The sequence below is a fragment of the Rhododendron vialii genome, chromosome 12a (genome assembly GCF_030253575.1).
Source record: "Rhododendron vialii isolate Sample 1 chromosome 12a, ASM3025357v1".
Classification (NCBI taxonomy): Eukaryota; Viridiplantae; Streptophyta; class Magnoliopsida; order Ericales; family Ericaceae; genus Rhododendron; species Rhododendron vialii.
The window spans coordinates 2,215,069-2,234,121 of record NC_080568.1 but is presented as its reverse complement, the minus strand read 5'-3'; the positions used below and the strand labels follow the sequence as shown (position 1 = coordinate 2,234,121).

The 19,053-nt window shown below is 37.2% G+C and overlaps 2 protein-coding genes across 2 annotated transcripts; both read right to left on the bottom strand.

The window, feature by feature from the left end:
- Positions 1-2,279: 2,279 nt before the first annotated feature.
- On the bottom strand, positions 2,280-6,215 carry LOC131311872 (zinc transporter 5-like). The gene is made up of 3 exons (XM_058339490.1): positions 5,518-6,215; positions 5,256-5,405; positions 2,280-2,711 (listed from the first exon to the last, which is right to left on the bottom strand). The coding sequence occupies exons 1-3, from the start codon at positions 6,169-6,171 to the stop codon at positions 2,406-2,408; spliced, it is 1,110 nt and encodes a 369-aa protein (XP_058195473.1). The 5' UTR covers positions 6,172-6,215; the 3' UTR covers positions 2,280-2,405.
- Positions 6,216-10,337: 4,122 nt separating this feature from the next.
- LOC131311873 (choline-phosphate cytidylyltransferase 2) lies at positions 10,338-17,518 on the bottom strand. The gene is made up of 8 exons (XM_058339491.1): positions 17,256-17,518; positions 15,482-15,595; positions 15,069-15,164; positions 13,832-13,874; positions 13,463-13,618; positions 13,276-13,344; positions 10,852-10,962; positions 10,338-10,733 (listed from the first exon to the last, which is right to left on the bottom strand). Exons 1-8 carry the CDS (start codon positions 17,426-17,428, stop codon positions 10,581-10,583), a joined length of 915 nt encoding a protein of 304 aa, XP_058195474.1. The 5' UTR covers positions 17,429-17,518; the 3' UTR covers positions 10,338-10,580.
- Positions 17,519-19,053: the final 1,535 nt, after the last annotated feature.

Sequence of the window (19,053 nt, the reverse complement as noted above, 5' to 3'; positions counted from 1 at the left end):
ACACATCGTAAAATGTTACGCATACTTAGTGCTCTGCGATGCTCTGGATCGACTTTTATTGGTGTTCGATCGGGGTCTAAATACAATCAAAATTTTATTCTTCAACTTGGATTTTCAGATGACGATGTCCGGCTTCATTCTTGGGCGCACGAGTAGTCGAGCTAAAGTTGGGTGTCAACATGTACACTTTATATTAATTACTTGAAATCAATATAAACATACCTCACATGCAATGTCATCTAAAACATTCAACAGTAAACATAATGATATGATAAATAGGAGATATTAAACACAAGAATATACAGGGGGTGTTGAGTAAGGTCATTTTTGCATTTTCACATTTCCATTTTTTCATTTTGGTTGTTTGGTTCTTCATTTTCAAACCTCATTCTCCCAAAACTCATTCACTCATTTTCACAAATGAAGCAAGAATGGAAAAGGAGGTTGGGAGGTCCTTTTCCCATTTTTGGCTTTTTCCATTTTCCGTTGAATTATCAAAATACCCAAACCATTCTAGCTAATTACCAGTTTTGCCCTCCCTTTATTTCCCAGATCTACACCACCTCTCACAGAATCTGCTTTTGGTTCTATCTAACCATGGTTCTTTGAAACTTTGACAGAACTGCTTTCAGGTGTGGAACATTTTGCTTGTGGAGCTTGAAAAATGCCTTAGTTTCATGTTTGTACTGAGAATAAACCAAAACAGTTCTTATATGTCCGCATTTGAAAAATAAATAAAAAAAAATAGCTAAGCAAAAAACATTTGAAAAAGGCCATCAGTTTCGTGTTTTCAATTTACAGGCCTTTGACTGTAAAAACAATAATAAAGGTCAGGGGCAATTTGGTAAAAAATTAATTTATAATTCATTTTCATCAATCATCTACCAAACGCTACTACTGTTCTAAAATACATTTTGCACATATCTCTCAAACACTCCTATATATCATACTTAAAACACATTCTTACCATAATCTAAAAAGCCAAAAAATCAAAAAATTGAAAATGAAAAACCAAAAAGTAGACTTTCAAACGCCTCACAATATTGTGTGCTTATCACATTGGTTGCAGTACTGCGCCTCAATGGAGACTATTTATAACTCGTCGTTCTGATCTCAATTTTTGTTAAAGAGTTCAACATATATTGCTAAGAAGAAATTTTTTCATTAACTAGAGTAAGAAATACAAGCAGCTGAAAATGAGAATAAAAACTAGCATATATCATTGTCAAAGAGATCAGATATCCAAACTAGGTGGGTTGGCTAACAAATCATGTGCTCCCCCATCTCCGAACAGAGTTGGTAAGGTACCAGTCATGCTAGGACAATCGCATGCCGTGTGGGGCCTATTTCAAGCTTCACAAAAATATAAAAAAATATCTATAAATTTTAAAATAATTATTTATGTGGTGTCTACCACTAAATGTATGAGCCCCACAGGAACGTGTGATTGTAAGGTGGTTCGGAGCATCACATGAAGGTACTCCCGGACTATTAAAATAATTATGTGTTTTCCATAATATCGTGGTGTACCAGTACTATGGGCTCCAGCCCGGATCCAATGTTCCGATTTTCAAGATGCCAACTTGCGGGGCCGGTCCTAAATTTTCAAAAATAATACTCCACTAAACGAGATCTTTTTTGTTAAACTGTTATAAAGGGTATCAAAATAGAAGGGCTTTGTCAAATTTGCAAATGTATGAGGAACTAAAGCTGCTCCATCTTGGGCTTTAGCTTAGGGATCGGCCTTGCCAATGTGAAAAGTATATACCGAGATTGCCTTGATTCATCAATACACACGTTTGAGTTGATAACCGTTAAGAGTACGTACGCAACCAAAACTGAAATTTCCACTACTAAGAAATGGCAACTTATTAATTATTTTTCACATATTTATTTTTGGGCTACATAAAAACAAACATAAGTGTGGGGTTTAGGACCATAATTTATTTATAATAAATCTAAAAACAACTCACATGTACACATATTTTTGTATGTGCTTTTTGTTTCCCATGACAAGAGATCAGTACAAAAGGATTGTGGAAGAGAATACTATTGACATGTCGATTGCTTGGTTAGGCATCAAGGCTTGTTTGGCTAAATAATTTTGAAAGATTTTTTTTTTCTTTATTCCATAATTCAAAAGAGATTGATTTTTTTATTATTTGTATTATTCAAAAAAAGTTTAGTTTTGAACATATTTTTTTTTAGATTCCTCTCGTCGATACAAACGAACAATAAAAAAAAAAAAACTAACGCAAAACTAACAAATGCAAAAAAAATTTAAAGAAAGAAGACAAACGATATATAATCTTCCAAAATTATTTAGCCGAAAACAGCCCAAGCAAGCATTAAGCCCAAAACAGCCTAAGCCGTTAAATTGACTATTTTAAGGGCCCAACCAAGCATTAAGCCCACTTAGCTATGAGAGACATACATCCAGCTCCGAAGAGTAGTGAAGCATACGCAACCATTTGAAGCTTCATGTTGGTTTGCATTCTCGGGTTCTCGAAATCCGCAGCAAGAAGATCGACGAGGGACATGTATATCAAGATCCCCGATGCAGCTGCATTCAGTATACCTTCTACTATCAAAGCTGTCGGGCTGTTCTCCTTGTAAACGTTAGTTATTCCAATGCCGATCGCAATCCCAACCGGAGTTGTGAGGGAGAAAAACAATGCCATGATTGTTATAGCACGACACTTGAGTTTTGCCTAGAATGAAACCAACAGTGTAATTTTTTGGGATATTTGATAGATGCAGAAACATATTTTTGGTTGTAGCTAGGTTTTAAATTTTGGTAGAAATTGCAAGACTTGGTTGCTACCAGGTCCAGAACTACGAAAACTGAGTTTTAATTTATTTGGTGAAAAAACTAAAAAGTGAAGTTTTAAATCAGTTAGAAACTTAGAATCCAATATCTTCATTTTTTTTCCTTTTACAAAAACACATGGAATTCAAAATCTGGTCGAGAGATGAATATCTTACAAACACCCCAACCTGTTTAAAAATAGGAAAATCCTATGTGTACCGACCATTTTTGGACCGAAACCGTACCGACGGCCGCGCGCGGCCGTCTCCGGCCACCGGACGGCCGATCCGAGCCGTCCAAAAATTTTAAAAAAAAAAACCGAGGGGCCCAGCGCGGGAATCAACGTCATCCAATGTGTGTAGGGTGTTTAGATCAAGTACCCTACACACATCGGATGACGTTGATTCCCGCGTTGGGCCCCTCGGTTTTTTTTTTTAAAATTTTTGGACGGCTCGGATCGGCCGTCCGGTGGCCGGAGACGGCCGCGCGCGGCCGTCGGTACGGTTTCGGTCCAAAATGGTCGGTGTATATAGCAGTACTCACAAAAAATATATATATTTTAATTTGAAGATATACTTTTTGAAATTTACTCAAATAACCATCTTTTATGTACTTATTACTTATATATTGTTGAAATGCAATCAACGAGCTAGCTAGGAACACCACCTTTTTTTTTTTTGGAAGCCACAAGATAATTTTATTAATCTTTTGAAGTGTTACAAAGATTAAAAGGATCATGGCGAAAGGGTATCACAACAAAGGCATGCATCCCATCTATGTGGCACTCAAGTCTTGACAATCATATGCTAAACACAGCCCAAAAGGTGAAAGACAGTTAACAAGATATTAATCGAACACCACCTATTGTGGTTGGTTCTTTACTCTCCCTCTTAAATACTGACGTAGGCCGTTCCAGTTTCTTAAAAAAAGAAGTTTTAGAAAAGGAAGGTAATTTCAAGCTCAAAAATCATGCGTTTACACAAATAATTTTGCTACCAATATCGATCTTGTTTGATAGATCTCATTGAGATCTTTTAAACGGTGCAAAAAAAATTGAAATATTATTTTTTATTTTAGTTATATTTGAATTTAAAATTATCTTCTTTTTAAAAAAGAAGGTTTAAAAAGAAAGCAGAACGGATCCTAATCCCTAACATCCTACCGTCTTTGGGGAAAAAAAATTCAACGGAGGTAAAATTGGTTAACAATTAGAATATGTGATCTAGAACTTTGTGTAATAATATGAGTGTTTTGATTTGAATACATAACTGGTGATATTTTTGTGGTAATACAGGTGTTTCAGGCCAGATTGCAAGGACTAAACCTTACAGCCCATCTGAAAGTTGTTTCACACTTTTACAACGTGAGGTGGTGGTTCTAAGGGTTTGCGGCAAGCAAAATCGAACCTGAGAGCTTTTAGGGGAGAGTGACCCGTAATTCTAAAATCTTGACCACCAAGCTTATACCTGCGTGGGCGTCTTCGATTATTCAAACACGGCATACATTTAGACGAGTGACTATTGTATTTTCTTGTATGCATGTTGGAGTATCCATGATGACGAGTGACTATTTTATTTTCTTTCTGGCGTAATGGTAACCCTGTTCACACTATTGATTAACTTATGTACTATAATTTTTTGGTTTTGTTCTTATTCAAATTTTTTTCGCGTTTATTAGTTTTACGTTAAAGTTTTATGTGATATGGATTCGTCTCAATGAGGGGAACCGGAAAAGTAAAAAATTATAACTTTTACACAAATATTTTAGAAAATATCAAAGAAAAAGTCAAAAAAACTAACTTTTTAAACTTTTCTTTGGATATTTCATAAAATACTTGTGTGAAAGTCATAATTTTTTACTTTTCCAATTCCACTCGTCGAGACGAAGCTATATCATATAAAAGTTTGCTGTAAAACTAACAATCACAAAAAAAATTAAATTAAATTAAATAAAGAGAACCAAAAAATTATGCTGCATTCGTACTCATTAGCTAGTCCAATTCGGATATTCTGGTTTTTATAGAATATATAATCTATTTTTTTTAAAATAAATAAAATGGATATACGGAATCCCTAAACTATTCTATCCTATAGGGAAAGCACTCGAAAACCCGCCGAGGTGCACTATAAGGGCTGGAGTCCAAATCACAGCCGTCTAAGATTGTTTTCAACGATCTGGATTTAAAATAAATTCTTCTAGCAAAAAGTTTAACTCATCCAACAAAGAGTTTATTTTTAAATCTTGACTGTTGAAAGCACGTTTAGACGATTATGATGTGCAATACAGAGTGACCTGCACGGATCCGCCCTGCAGTCCTATATTACTGGCCTACTCCTAGTCCTACTACTGGACTATAGGAGGTAATTAATAATTGGTGCTTTATTAAGTCAAAGTTTGCAAAAAACAATTTAACAAAGGAGGTTAATTAGGAGGAGTAAATCATTACCTGAGTAATGCATCCACCAAGACCCACACCCTCAAAGAACTGATGGAACGATAGGGCTGCAACCAGAGGCTTTATGTAACTTGGACTCTCAGAAGCACCCAAAGCTAATCCAATAATTACAGAGTGGACCACAATTCCCAGTTCCAAAACCTTATTAAAAAAAATTTTAAAAATTAAATAAAAAAGAAGAAGATATGGCCAGTGAACATATTCAATTAATTTGCAACGCCAAACAATAACAAGTTGCTTGGAATTCAATTACCTGAGCTATAACACGATACCTAATGAGCTCTTTGGAAACCGGGCCGTCGTATCGAGAGGAAAGCATTACGGATCCATGAGAATGTCCATGGGTGGCGTGGGTGTGAACGGGGACGTCCTGATTGTCGTGTTTTCCGGTGTTCTCCTCGTCAACATTCACTGTAGGATCAGCGCTAGACTGGGCGAGCTGGGATTGAGTATAGTAAGAAGTGGCAAGGTTATCAAGCATCAGAGTGAAGATAGCCACCACCATGAGCACGAAACCGGCCCAAGGGAAATTCCAGACTGTGCCCGTAAGACAGGGCGACGTCAATTTCTCGAACGCGTCGGGAAGGACGTGAACGCAGCCCGTGGCGAGAATGACACCCGCTGCGAAAGTCTTCACTACGAAGAAGGCGTTTTTCTCCGGGCTTAGAGCCGGTACCCTTTTCGCAACCATAGGAAGATACACCCCAATCGCACCCGCCACTAGGATCGAAACAAACGCTCCCAGTTTATATCTTAGGGCTTCGCTCTTGTTGTTATCTCCTTCCTCCGAATCGCACGAGCACTGTCCCACCACCACTACCGGAAGGACCGCCACCACGAGCATACACACAAAGAGCACGGTCGTGTTTGGAACCCTAGAATTAGTAACAAGCCCACTCGTGGTCATGATTAAATACGTAACTCACAAAACTAAAGAAGCGGAATTTCGATAGGGCACAAATGTGGACTAAACCATTTATAGATCGAGCAAGGGAGATAACTCAATTCTAAAGTGTTTAGAGATTTGTTTAATTAGTTACGTTGTTTAATTAGTCAAGTTTGATTCGATAAATTAAATAATCAGAATTATGTTGGAATAGTGTCGACATATATTTCAGAAGACTTCGAAGAAGGAAATCTATAATATAGTTTTTTATGCGATCGTAATGTGTGACAGAAAACGAAGAAAATAATTATATTCTTCCCCGATTTGGCCGCCTTCGAAGCCGGAAATCATAAGCAAATTTTGATTTTATATATATGTTGCGTTCTTATGAACTTAACTTAAATCTATGAGTTTTGTCTTTATTTAAATTTTTTTCACATTTGTTAGTTTTGCACCAAAAGTTTTTTTTGCTAAAAAGTGGTTATTTCTCAAAACATTTGGGTAAAAGTAAAAAAAAAAAAAATTACTTTTCCGATTCCTCTCGTCGAGACGAATCAATAACTCACAAAAGTTTGGCGCAAAAATAACAAATGTGAAAAAAATTCAAATAAGCACAAAACTCCTAGATTTAAGTTAAGTTCATAAGAATGCAGCCATAGAAATGTTCTATTTAATTAATCTTAGTTCTGCGAATCTACAAGATTATGTCATAATTTTTTTCTTTTCAATTTAACCCCAACTAATGACAGGTTATCTATTTGGGACACTTGAATGTTTGTCTTTCCTCACAGGAATGTATGTTTTACATCCCGACCATTTTTTCAGGTTATATATGTTTTCATGCACAAATTTAGAATAACCCAATTTTACCCTTATTGCACTATATTACTTGTTTTCTTTAGGATACTATATAGGCATTAGGCAATGATTTTTGAGAATAAAAAGTAATCTCGAATGTCCTCTAGCATACTTTGGAATATTCCTATCTAACAAAACCCTAAATCAACGCCTTTCCTTATCTGTCTGTAACCAGGGGAGGAAATCCCTCTTTATTATCTCAAAATTCGATCGCCATTCCCACCGTCGATCTCCGCCATTCCACCCGTCACCCATCACGTCAGCCTCGCACCACCCATTCTATCGGTCATGACGTACTCCATCCCACCACCCTTTGTTGCTCATCCCATCCCATTCTGTCTCCCATCCTCGTCGCTCATCTCACTAGCCATCTATCGTAGCTCATTCCGTCACCCTAATTCCGAACGATAGTCAGGCTTTTTGTGTACGGAGAATTCCGACTCTGACACGTAAGTTTAATTACAATGTCGTCTGAGGACCTCGATCAATCTTAGGTGCATAGTTGCATCGAATGCGTTACTATTTTAGTCACCATGTTAGTTTACATGGGTATGATAAATGTACCATGTTTATCATGATTTTGTACCGAAATATGTCATGATAATACATGATAGATTTGGGGAATTAGTTAGTCATGAAATGGTTGTCACTTTTTAGCCTCAATTTTCATGTTTATTTTGCATAATAAGTAATTCATGATAAACATGGTAGATTTATCTACGTAACAAATATTAATACCACCCAATTTTTTGAAACAAGAACATCAATACCTATTTTTCGATAAGTGTAACACATATTTTCTTCATTTTCTCAATCAATGGTTAAGTGTCACTTCTTAATTGGATATGCATAAACACCAAGGTTTACGCTGCACAAGTATAGAATTTAAATAGTCTGTATAAGTGTGTGTGTATATATAAATATAAACATCAAAAAGTCAACTTCTGCATCCTATATTAATAACTAATACAATTATACTTTATACTAGTACTCTAGAGGCATGTTACGATACAATGGAGACATGTTCGAAAGTCAAAAGTTGACACAAAAATGTTAAAAATATGGTAAAACTGATCAGTGTCGATGCTTACCATCTGAACTTCAAAATGGTGAAAGATGTGCGTGGATGAAGCTTAACGAACAAGCGAAAAAGCCCTGAGCGGAGCGAAGAGCCTGCCGGCAACTATTGACCTAGAGCCATAAAATACTTATTAAATTACTATCGTTATGCTTAATTGTTACATACATCTTTAGTCTGTCAAAAATGACATTTTGCATGGGTGTCATATGAATTCATAGCTACATTTTCAATATTCGGCGTGTCCCTAATGTGTTTGTTCGTTAATTTATGAATAAATGACGTACTTGCATACTCGTTTCGCATTTGTATCGACCCACGTCCATATATGTAGTGGTGATACTGTGGATATCTCCGTTAAACAAAAACGTGGGCAAAATAACATATATATAGATTGGGGTCGTTCTTAGATTTTTTTAGTTGGAAAGTAGTATTATCATTTGGTTTACTGATTCAGTTTGGAGTTAATGTAGCAAACAAAAAAAAGAATAATTAGGAACTGTTTTTTTTTACGTAAAAGTAAAAGAATTTCATTAAGCTCTGAAGCTGTTACAAAGACTAATAGGACAATGAGAACGGCATCATATTCCTAACAAAGCTAATTAGAACAATTCTGTGCATGTCTCGATTATATGGCTGTCAATATTCAATTAATCTGACACGTTCATCTTTGATGACATGCTATCGATAGACCCCACCAAATAAATACAACTCTCCAAAAACAAACAACAAAAATCAAAAGAGAAGCAATTGTCTGCAAATTTGATACGAGCTAGCTAGGATAAACGATCCGAAACTCTCAAAAATAGATTATATCGGAGTAACAATTCAAAATATTCTCTTCTGGATGGCGATAAATTTGATTCGCGCTTGAAGAATAAATTAACCCTGGAATACTACCTTACGAAGAACAATATACCGGTCAAATAAATTTGCGCAACCAATGAATTATAACGCTATACATGAGTTAACAAATTTCCGTAACATTCCAATCGCAACCCAAATCAAAGCACAATGAATACAATTCGGACGCATCTTTTTAATCTGTACCACGTAATGTCTATAAGTACCCCATTTCTCAACTTCTATAGCGCTGATCATAATTTCCCGGTAGTTCAATATGCATATATTAATGATTGTTTGCAATGCAGACAAGATTTTGTAACTACAACTGGGACCAAAGATTTGGATTTTTGTTACTACATTGTGGAATTTTCAAGGAGTGTTTGTTGCTTTTGGTTTTTCATCCAACAGGCCATCTTTGTCCATGTTGTTTTGGCCTTAGTGTGTTTTTTTTTTGTTTAGCTTAGGTCTGTAATTCCTGTAATCCAAGGTTGGCTCCTCGTCAACTCTGGTTTTTATGTTTCTCTTGGAGTCTGGTCTTTTTCTGTGTTTGGGTTGGAAATGGGTGACGACATAGTTAGGATGTGTTCCTAATCCATCACTGGCTAGTTTCCTTTCATCTCTTGTACTATTTAATGAAGTTCTTTCTTTGCCGAAAAAAAAAAAAATAGATCGATGGTCCTAATACTATATAACCTAGGTGGCCTTGGAGGAGAAGAAATTTGCACTTATTTGTTTTTCTATTTAAAATAGGTATTCAAAGTCTCTAAAATATACAAGATCAGTTATGTGAACCCCAGGGTTAGACAAGTGATCTTGACCTAAAACTTAGGTGTTTGTCTTGTTTTAAGGTCTCAGATTCGATTCTCCTTACCAACAATTCTTGAGGTCATCTCACCCTCACGCCTTAAGCGTATGAAATGGCTGTAAGAGGAGCTATAGGAATCTATGTAGGGATCTACGATAACATGGTAGTGACAACCGTGGACATCTTGTAGGGTCTGCAAAATGGTGCATTCAAAAAATTAGATTGACCAAACAGTGTTTTAAGTTTTGAATTTTAATTTATAAAATGGATAGCTATGCTTTAAAATTATTCACAAAATCAAACTGTCCATTTTTTTATAATCTAAAGTTCAACTTCTGATATATCTATTGATATTCAATTAAGCCGATTACCACTGAATCTCATAATTAGGAATCGGCTTAACTTCATTTTGTCTTATTCTCGTCTTTTTCTGAACTTTTGCTAGTTTTGAGTCAATTTTGCGTTCGTTTATCGGAATCAATCAAAGCCACAAAGGAGAGAAATTTTAGCTTTCGTTTCTGTCATTTCATTTGCTTGATATACCCCGTCTTCAAGCTCTGGGTATATATCCAAAGTCTTGTGCTGAACTCGCCCAAACTATATCTGTAATAGAGGATCATAACCCTACAACACTTCAATAGTTCAATACTACAAAAGTTCACCCTTACAAGCACAACAATTTCACTTTACTTTCTTACAATGAAGAGAGAAAACAGAGGAAAATTAAAATTAAAAAAAAAAAACCGACCACAAGGAGTAAAGAAAAACCGATCCCCGTATATCCCACAAGGAAACACTGCCAAGAACAAGTCAAAACCTAACAATGCGCATGGAAAAGCACTTTTAGCTCTTCTCCTCCTCGTAATACTCTTCTTCATCATAATAGTCATCACTGTCGTCATCGTAGTATTCATCTTCTTCATTGCCGTTTTGCAGAAGCCCACCCGTTTGCTGCCCCATTAACCGCTCTTGAATTCGGTCCCTAATGGCTGTTCCCTGATACAAACAACGCAAAATATGAATTCTGAAGAACAATTTGAGAAATATGTAGTCTATACGGACTCCTAGCATCGTAATATCACATTCTGTCCATATTATGCACAAAGCTACTTACCATCTTATGGCAACCTTCTTCAAACATCTCGAGAAATCCAGCAACCCAGCGGTCAGCGTTTTCTACCCACTCATTTCGATGCATCTCAGCAGTTTTGGCAACAGTTTGAATCTGCAATGTACAAATATGCATACTAAGTAGCAGCAAAAAGGAACACTGCTAACTCAAAAAAAAGAAAAAAGAAAGAAAGAAAAGAAGGGGGATTTGGCTACAAAATTTTAGTTCAGTAGTCACAGAAATTGATGAAAACATTTTATATACGAACCACTATAGAAAATAAAGATATTTATTATCTTTATTTTGGTCTAACATTTAACGGTGCCTCGTTCATTTTAATTGGTTGGGCTATATTTTCTACTTACTCACAAATCTAAGTTAAGTTTCATTTACTTTGACTTCATACCAATGATCCAGTACAGACAATGCAGAAAAATCAAATTCTGCAAAAAATTTTAAAATTTAAATTTATTTTCAAACCCAGGGGGTTTGCCCCTGTTTATTGTTGATAATGCAAATGATGGATACTAACGAAATTGAAAGTCTAATCTCTAAGGCCACTGGTACTTTAGGGGGAAATAATTGGGGCAACAAAGAAAGACATTAAATGTTTGTGTAGCTGAGATAAGTATGCTAAGATGCATGTATAGTTGGACGAGCAAAAAGTACTTAAAAAGAACAGCTCTAAAATAATAGGAGAAGAACCCATTGGAGCTACGTCGAGGTTGAGAGAAAACACAATAAGATGGTTCGAGTCGTACAATGAAGGGCCAAAATGAAACAGTAAGACAAGCAGTGCGAATGTGCATAAAGAATCATCGTGGATGACAATGCTAGGGGGATAATATCAAGACCTAAACTATATTCATAAGTAGTAAACTATAATCATTTGTTTAATTTAACTAACCAGAAAGCCTTTGACAAAATGATTGGGGAAAAACGGTTCATGTAGCCAACCACAATTGATTGAGAGTATGAGATGCAAGACTTAGTTTGATCTGGTTTAAGAACATGTTCAAGGGCAAGACAACCACCCTTGATATGGACAAAGAAACACAAATATGTCCATCATCGTTCACATCCATCTTGATAATCATCTTGTGTTCCTACGTGAACGAGAATGAAAGGACCAGAAAATACAATCATAACAAAAGGGAAGACCTTTTATAGAAGAACAATGTCAACTTCCATTATAAACTGGTGTCATCAAATACACTCAAAATCGTTACTTCTTTTCCAAGACATTTAACATCATTCATGGTTAAGGATGGCTCATCCCTTTTTCCATGTTTCTGCTATCAACAATACCGTAGAGCTTTTGTTTGGACTTTGGAAGGGTATTATTTTAGAGTTGTTACCCACGGTTGTGAAAACTACAACAAACAATAGCAACATGTTTGATGTTTGTCTAACACAAAAGGGAACACATTTGATACAAAGGTGGTGTCCAACATACATTCTCTTCCATTGCTCATTGTGCCTCCAATGCAGGTTGACCATCACAGGTGCCTCCTCAATACTGCCACTTGCACTTGATATATAAGCCTTGATGAATAGACGGGCACTAGTGGGGGTCCACGTGTACTGAGTACTAAAACCTTGGGATCTCAAGAAATAGGAAATCTCTACAAAAGGACTCTTCTACTTTATAGTTAAGAAGGGTCATGTAACATGGAAACTAGTACCTTGGGACCTCAAGTAAGTGCAAATTTTCTAAAATGGACTTGTCCCATTTACAGCGAGTCACCTCGTGGGAGCAAGAAACCTCATCAGCAGCGCGAGTGCTGATCCCAACCTTGCCACCCGACAAAACTAAGCTGGCTCAGGTGCACCATATCTCTTGGCTTGTGCCAATGGAGTTCAATGTCTTGCAGCTGGAGACTAGACAGCGTAGGAGGTAGGTGTTGCTCAGTGTTGTGCCACCACAACACAGTGGCCTTCGGCCAGTTCACCAAGGGAGAGGACTGTTCCTCTCAGGTTCGTGTACACAGCTCTGATATCTTTCCAAACCATATCAGACCGGGCCCTAATACAAAGATATTGTATCAGAACACCAGAATTTCCAAATAGTCTGACTACTGGTCAGAGTCTTCAGACCATGTGAACCACTCCTTTTCTCTCACAAATATGGGTCCGCAACCGTAGAATGACATGTCATTGATCCAGTTGAGAGAGAGAGAGAGAGAGCAGAGAGAGCGGGGGGCATTGGGTATTCTTAGCTAAAGAAGCATGGACACGGACACAACATTTTTTCAAAAGATCAGACACAGACACAGACACGTTGCGATACTTTGAAGCAGAACCTAAGACCCAATCTTAGTCCTGCTTTACACTCTCACATGCATTTTGCTGAAGCGAAAGATCAATTAGTACCCTAATTGTGGAGTTTAGAATCAGCAACAAATTCTTTCCAAAAACTAAGAATACCTTTTCTTGTTGTTCCTTAACTTTTTCCTGCAATTTCTTGAGTCTCATATTCACCCTCAATCGCTTTTCCTGCACATGAAAAAGAGCAAAAATCAGTCTTCGCTAAAGTAAATACCATACCGTTAAATTCCACAATGGCCCCACAATTTTATACATGCAAAATAAAATCAATAACCAAAGACATTACCTTCACGTAGCTAACACCTAGTTCTTTTCTTGTGTAGCCCCGGTCCAGATTACGCATCACATACTGGTTGTAATCTTTGACAATCCTCATAATGATGTCTGAAGTAGAAATTCCATCAGTGCGTTTGGTTTCTTTGAACTTTCCCACAGCTTTAACCTACAGCAGGAGGAATATTAATGCATGATAGGAACATGGCAAAAGAAAAGACTATAGAGCTTATTGCAAGAGAACAAAAAATTGAAAAAGAGCTCCACTAGCATCAGCATAACTGTAGAGGCATTTAAAGTCAAATCTTCTTCTTCTTTTTTTTTGACATGAATTTAAAGTCAATCTATGAGACAACAATTTGCACAAAACTGCCAAGCTTACAAATTCATAGACATCTTTCCCAGCTCCGCTAGCATCAGCATAACTGTGCAATTGATGCACACAAAGTCAACAATTAGATAAATCTTATTGAGTGCACCGTTCTTCACAACATAAAAGGATACATTTGACAGAAGGAAAGAGTAAGAAACAACCTAGCATAACATGAAAATTAGGGAACCTTCACTTTAGCCACTCATACCCAGCTTGGACAACATGCACAACCCCTCAACTATAAAAACTAACACCTACCACACTTGTACTTAGAACAACAATGAACATATGAAAGGTACCAAACCACACTAAGCCTTGTGTCCCAACCCATGAACCTATTTTCACCATTTCCCTCAGCCAACAGCTAGGTAGTCAAAACTAATTCAACATATATTTTTTACCACAGCATCCCATAACAATTTAGGTCTTCCCCTTCTCCCAGCATTTCCATTAACGATAATCTAGTAGCATTATTTGTTGTTTGCATCTATTTTCTCCAACCTTTCCTTCAATTGTTTTTGTCCTTCATGTCTAATTCTATTCCTCCTAGTTCTTCCAACAAACACACTTCACATCCTCATTTTAGCTACCAATGAAAATTGGTAGCTGAAAGTTATTATTTTAGTTCCTTAAGTATACCCCGCCCTTTTCTCTTGCCCGCAAATTTATCAGCATCACCCCTTCTCCCACCACTACCAGCCCCTCCTCCACCCTTAGCCGTAGCACCTACCTACCATGATGAACACTTGGCATATTGACCATGAAGCAGAAGTGTATAACTTAATCAAACTTGACACAAAGCTTCAAGTGTGATATCCATACACATGGGAAAACTTTGATGCAGCAAAGAAGATAGTTGAGTAATAGCTTCCATTCAACCAACAGAAAAGACAGGAACATTAACGTTGGCCAGCAAGAAACACAAAAGGAAAAAGCATTCCTGCCCATACAACAACAGTCCAATTGCCCTAGCAATTGTCATGCTTCTTCCTTCTCAATTTCAATTCCCATAGTCTGTGTTCCAAATTTCCAATATCTGACATTTTCCATTGTCAATACGTACAGTTCTTGTTGCAATCATGATTTATATGCAATTGATAATTCCAGTTCCTTTATTTCTCTATTGAATCCTTTGTTTTCCAACTTTACATGAGAATGGCTTTCGATATTTCTCTAATCCAACATAACCACGACACAGTCAGTTTTGGGTGCAAAAAGTGTAGTTTTGGATTGTGATCGTACTTACGGAAGAGAATCATGGGCCACATAGTCAATATTATGCTTGTCAAGAAATTCTTGATTGATCACCCATGGTGCATCCGGAATAACTTCATCAACCCACCTGCCAGAAGAAAACAAATGATTACAGATTTAAATAACGACGGGCCAAACAATAAAAGTACTAGCAACGATGACCTAAGCGCTTAAGATCAACACAGCATCCACCCTAATACATGTTTTTCTAACTAGGTTCCATTAAAGAATATAACTTGAGTGTACCCACGTGTGTTCGTGTGGGCATTCTGTTAGCAGGATGAAAATCCTAACAAAAGCTCCATTCATGAGACAAGACAAAATTGAAGATGAGACAATCCTAGCTCAATAGCAAAACAAAATTAGAAACAGAATTGAAGATGAGACATCCCAAATAAAACATACTTGCAATGACGAAGAGATTCATAACGCTCAGATTCGGTCATAACAGTTTTCCCCTTGTACTTGTGCGTTACTTCATCGTTGCAGCATCCAACCAGCAAATACGCATTTGGGAACCTATATTCATAAAGGGAAGATAAAAAACTTCGTGAATCCAGAGCATAGTAAAGGAACGACATACAAAGAGAAATAGCACACAAGAATGCAGACAATTCCTTGTATGCTAAATCCCAAAACAAAATATGGAGGATACAATTACATGCACCTCGCAGTTTTATAAATCATTTCACATGTCAATCACATACAATATCAACATAGACAAAATCGGAATAGTAAACAGTTATAAACAGTTGCCAATATACGTCCTGGACTCCTATGTGGCAATATCTTTTGGCCACCCTCCGGCCTCCCCTGCAAGCCAGGGCGGACCCGTGCTTAGGGGTGGCGGTGCCTGTTTTGCTGGTGACACCCAACAAATTGTAGGATCAAGATTGTAGTATATTGGCACCCCCTCTATAAGGTCCAAAATTCATTTCATGGAGGAAAAGTTATAATGACATGTGGCTTGGGTCTTGAGACAATAAGTTGGGCTTCTACTATTTGCCAATCAAATAAAAAAGGAATAACGCTTATCCCAAAGTATTATAGTTGAAGTTGTTTATATTTTTCTGCCTTCAGGGAGAATTTTAGTTTTGCATCCTAATTAATTACTACTAATATGTTGCTCATGCTTGAACTTTTAAAATTCAGTACCCCTAAAAGAAAATCCTGGTTCTGCCCTTGCCTGCAAGGGAAGCTTGTGTGAAATGGCGGTGGAAAGGGGCTCCATTTTACAGTGTGTCCATATATGACGTAAGGTTGCAGTTGGTGGGATCGACTCCCGATTACCAAAAAAAACGTCCTCGACCGCCAACTCAAAAATCCAAGAAATGAAAAACTTCGAAGCTCATTTGAAAAATCACATACAAACTCCTATCTCTGTGCAGCGCCAAGCAAATAATACAGAAGCCCCGAACAGAACCCAAACTGATAATCTGATCCTAAAAACCACAAACCACAAAGACACAAACACATGGCATCTTCAAACAACTGAAAGGAACGTAGAATAAGTACGTACAACAGATACACTCACACAGAGAGACAGACGAATCTGACAATCAAACCGATAATCTAATCGTAAAAAGGCACAAACACAAAGACACAAAGACATAACATAATGAAGCAACCGAACGGAAAGTAGAGCAAGGCCCCTTTGGCCAAACTTATTCGTGACTTTTTTTATTCTTTTTGGTTGTTTTCTCTACATTTTGGTTCAAAATTTTACATCATTCGTCTCGATATTGGGAGAAATCCAAAAGGTATAAAATTGCTGACCAAAAGTTGAAAAGGTTTCGACTTGTACGAGGAAAAATACCCGAAAAGTCAGTCTTTTTAAAAAAAGTTCATACTCTTATATGTTTTGTATTTACACAGACAGAAATCAAACTGATAATCTGATCGGAAGAACGCACAGACCACAAAGACACAACAAGATATAACATCATCAAGCAACTGAGAGGAACGTAGATTAAGTTCCATATAAATAAATAAAGAGAAAAACGCAAAATTAAAGCCTAATCCAACAAATTACTACGCTTCTTTTTTACCATAAGAAATTACTACACTGACAGGAGGGGAAAACGTAGCAGAGAGAAGACGCGTGTGCGTACATGTTGATGTGTCTTTGCATACAAACATACATAGAGAGAGAGAGAGAGAGAGAGAGAGAGAGACGGACGATTTCTTAGCTTGTTCGAGGGAGCGGGCATGGCCGAAGTGGAAGAGATCGTAGATCCCATCGGCGTACACTCTCAAAGGACGATCGGGATCCGAATTCGAATCACAGACTTTGTTGTTGGTGGTGGTGGTATTGTTGATCTGCATCTTCGCCTGCTGATTCTCCACCTCCATTCAAGGCCACTTCTTTCTCTCTCTCTCTGTGTTCTCTCTCATCATTCTTTGCTCTCTCCCTTTGCACCCGTTATAAAAGACACGAGCGAAAACCCGATGCTTTCGCCTTTTTTACTGTTTTACTCTCTTTCCCAGCAAAGATGCTACGTGCACAACGGTTGTGCAAAACATCAAACACAATAAATCTCCATCCGCCCATTGTTGTAATAAATGGTCAAGATTCGTTCAAACTTTTCCTTGGAAGAATTAAACTTTTCCTATGAAGAGTTTTTTTAAAATCTAGAGCGTTCAAACACATCTGAACGGTCAAAATTGGTTATACAACACATACAACGGTTGTGTGAGTATCATTTCCGTTTGGCCCTGGGAAAGCGTTGTATGTGCACATTACCATGCTTCATTTATTGATAGTTTATATTTGGAAGTTTTTTTTTATTGAAAAAAGGGGATAATTAAAATTATAGAACGTGTGGTACCGAAATATTACCGGTTAATGAATAAAACGGGAACTTGTATTTGTACACAACTTTTTAAATTTCTCTACGCCAAATTTTAATATTTTTTTTATTGAAACATTTAATTGAACTACAAAAAGACGAAGGAGCTAAACATTACACAAACTCGCCACCCTAACTCCAACACAATAGAAAACAATATTCCATCGACGTTGCCATCCCCATACTCAACCCTCCACGATTATCGACCACCATTCTCTCTCTCTCTCTCTCTCCAACATACCGGTGAATCTCCATCGTAAACAATGCGAATTAACCCTGCACCCTACCACGAAAATGACACAAAAGTCAGATGACTCCATAGCCGTGCCGTTCAAATAAATATCCAAGGCCCCGCCCCATAAATATCAATTTGATCCGTACATGAATTTCATGCCCAGGGGCGGAGCTAGAAATTCTTGCAGTGGGGTCAATTTCCTATAGCACAAAAAAATTTTGTTTCATATTACTTGATAGTAAAAAAAAAAAACGTTGAAATGGTAAACAAAAAAAAGTTAAGTAGATATTTTTGAGGTTTTTTTGGGAGGAGAAGTGAGGATATTTTACTTTGCCATTTTTTTTTCCTCAAGTTCCAAACTTTTAAACGGACTGGAGTAAATTGTAATGTAAAAATGAGATCAAGTAAGCAATTTTGAGGTGAAAACTATAACTATCTCCATTGTAATTTGGAAGGCAGGGGAGTCGGATGCCATCCCTTGTCTCAAGGTGGCTCAGCCCCTGCATGCCCCTATAGGCTATATATATAGAGTGGCAACTTTCATAAGTATGTAGATAGACTAGGCCCCGCCCTATAGGTTACTGGCTTGTTCATTTTGGGTCTTAAAATTTCTGCACACGGTCCACAATAAATTTTCTTTATCTATCTTTCTCCACTCATAAAAATACTTTCAAAAACCTTTCTTGAAACCCAAACTACAGATAGCTGGGGTCTAAATGATCAACACCATGTGAGCTTTAGAAATCCAATACTATGTAGTCGGGTAGTCGTCGTTGGATATTGGGAGAGCCTGTAGGTTTGTAAGAGTCGTATGCTCACGAGTCACAAGTCATGAGAACTCGTGATACAATGACCCTACTCCGCTTACACATTTTATGACTCTCGTAAGAAAA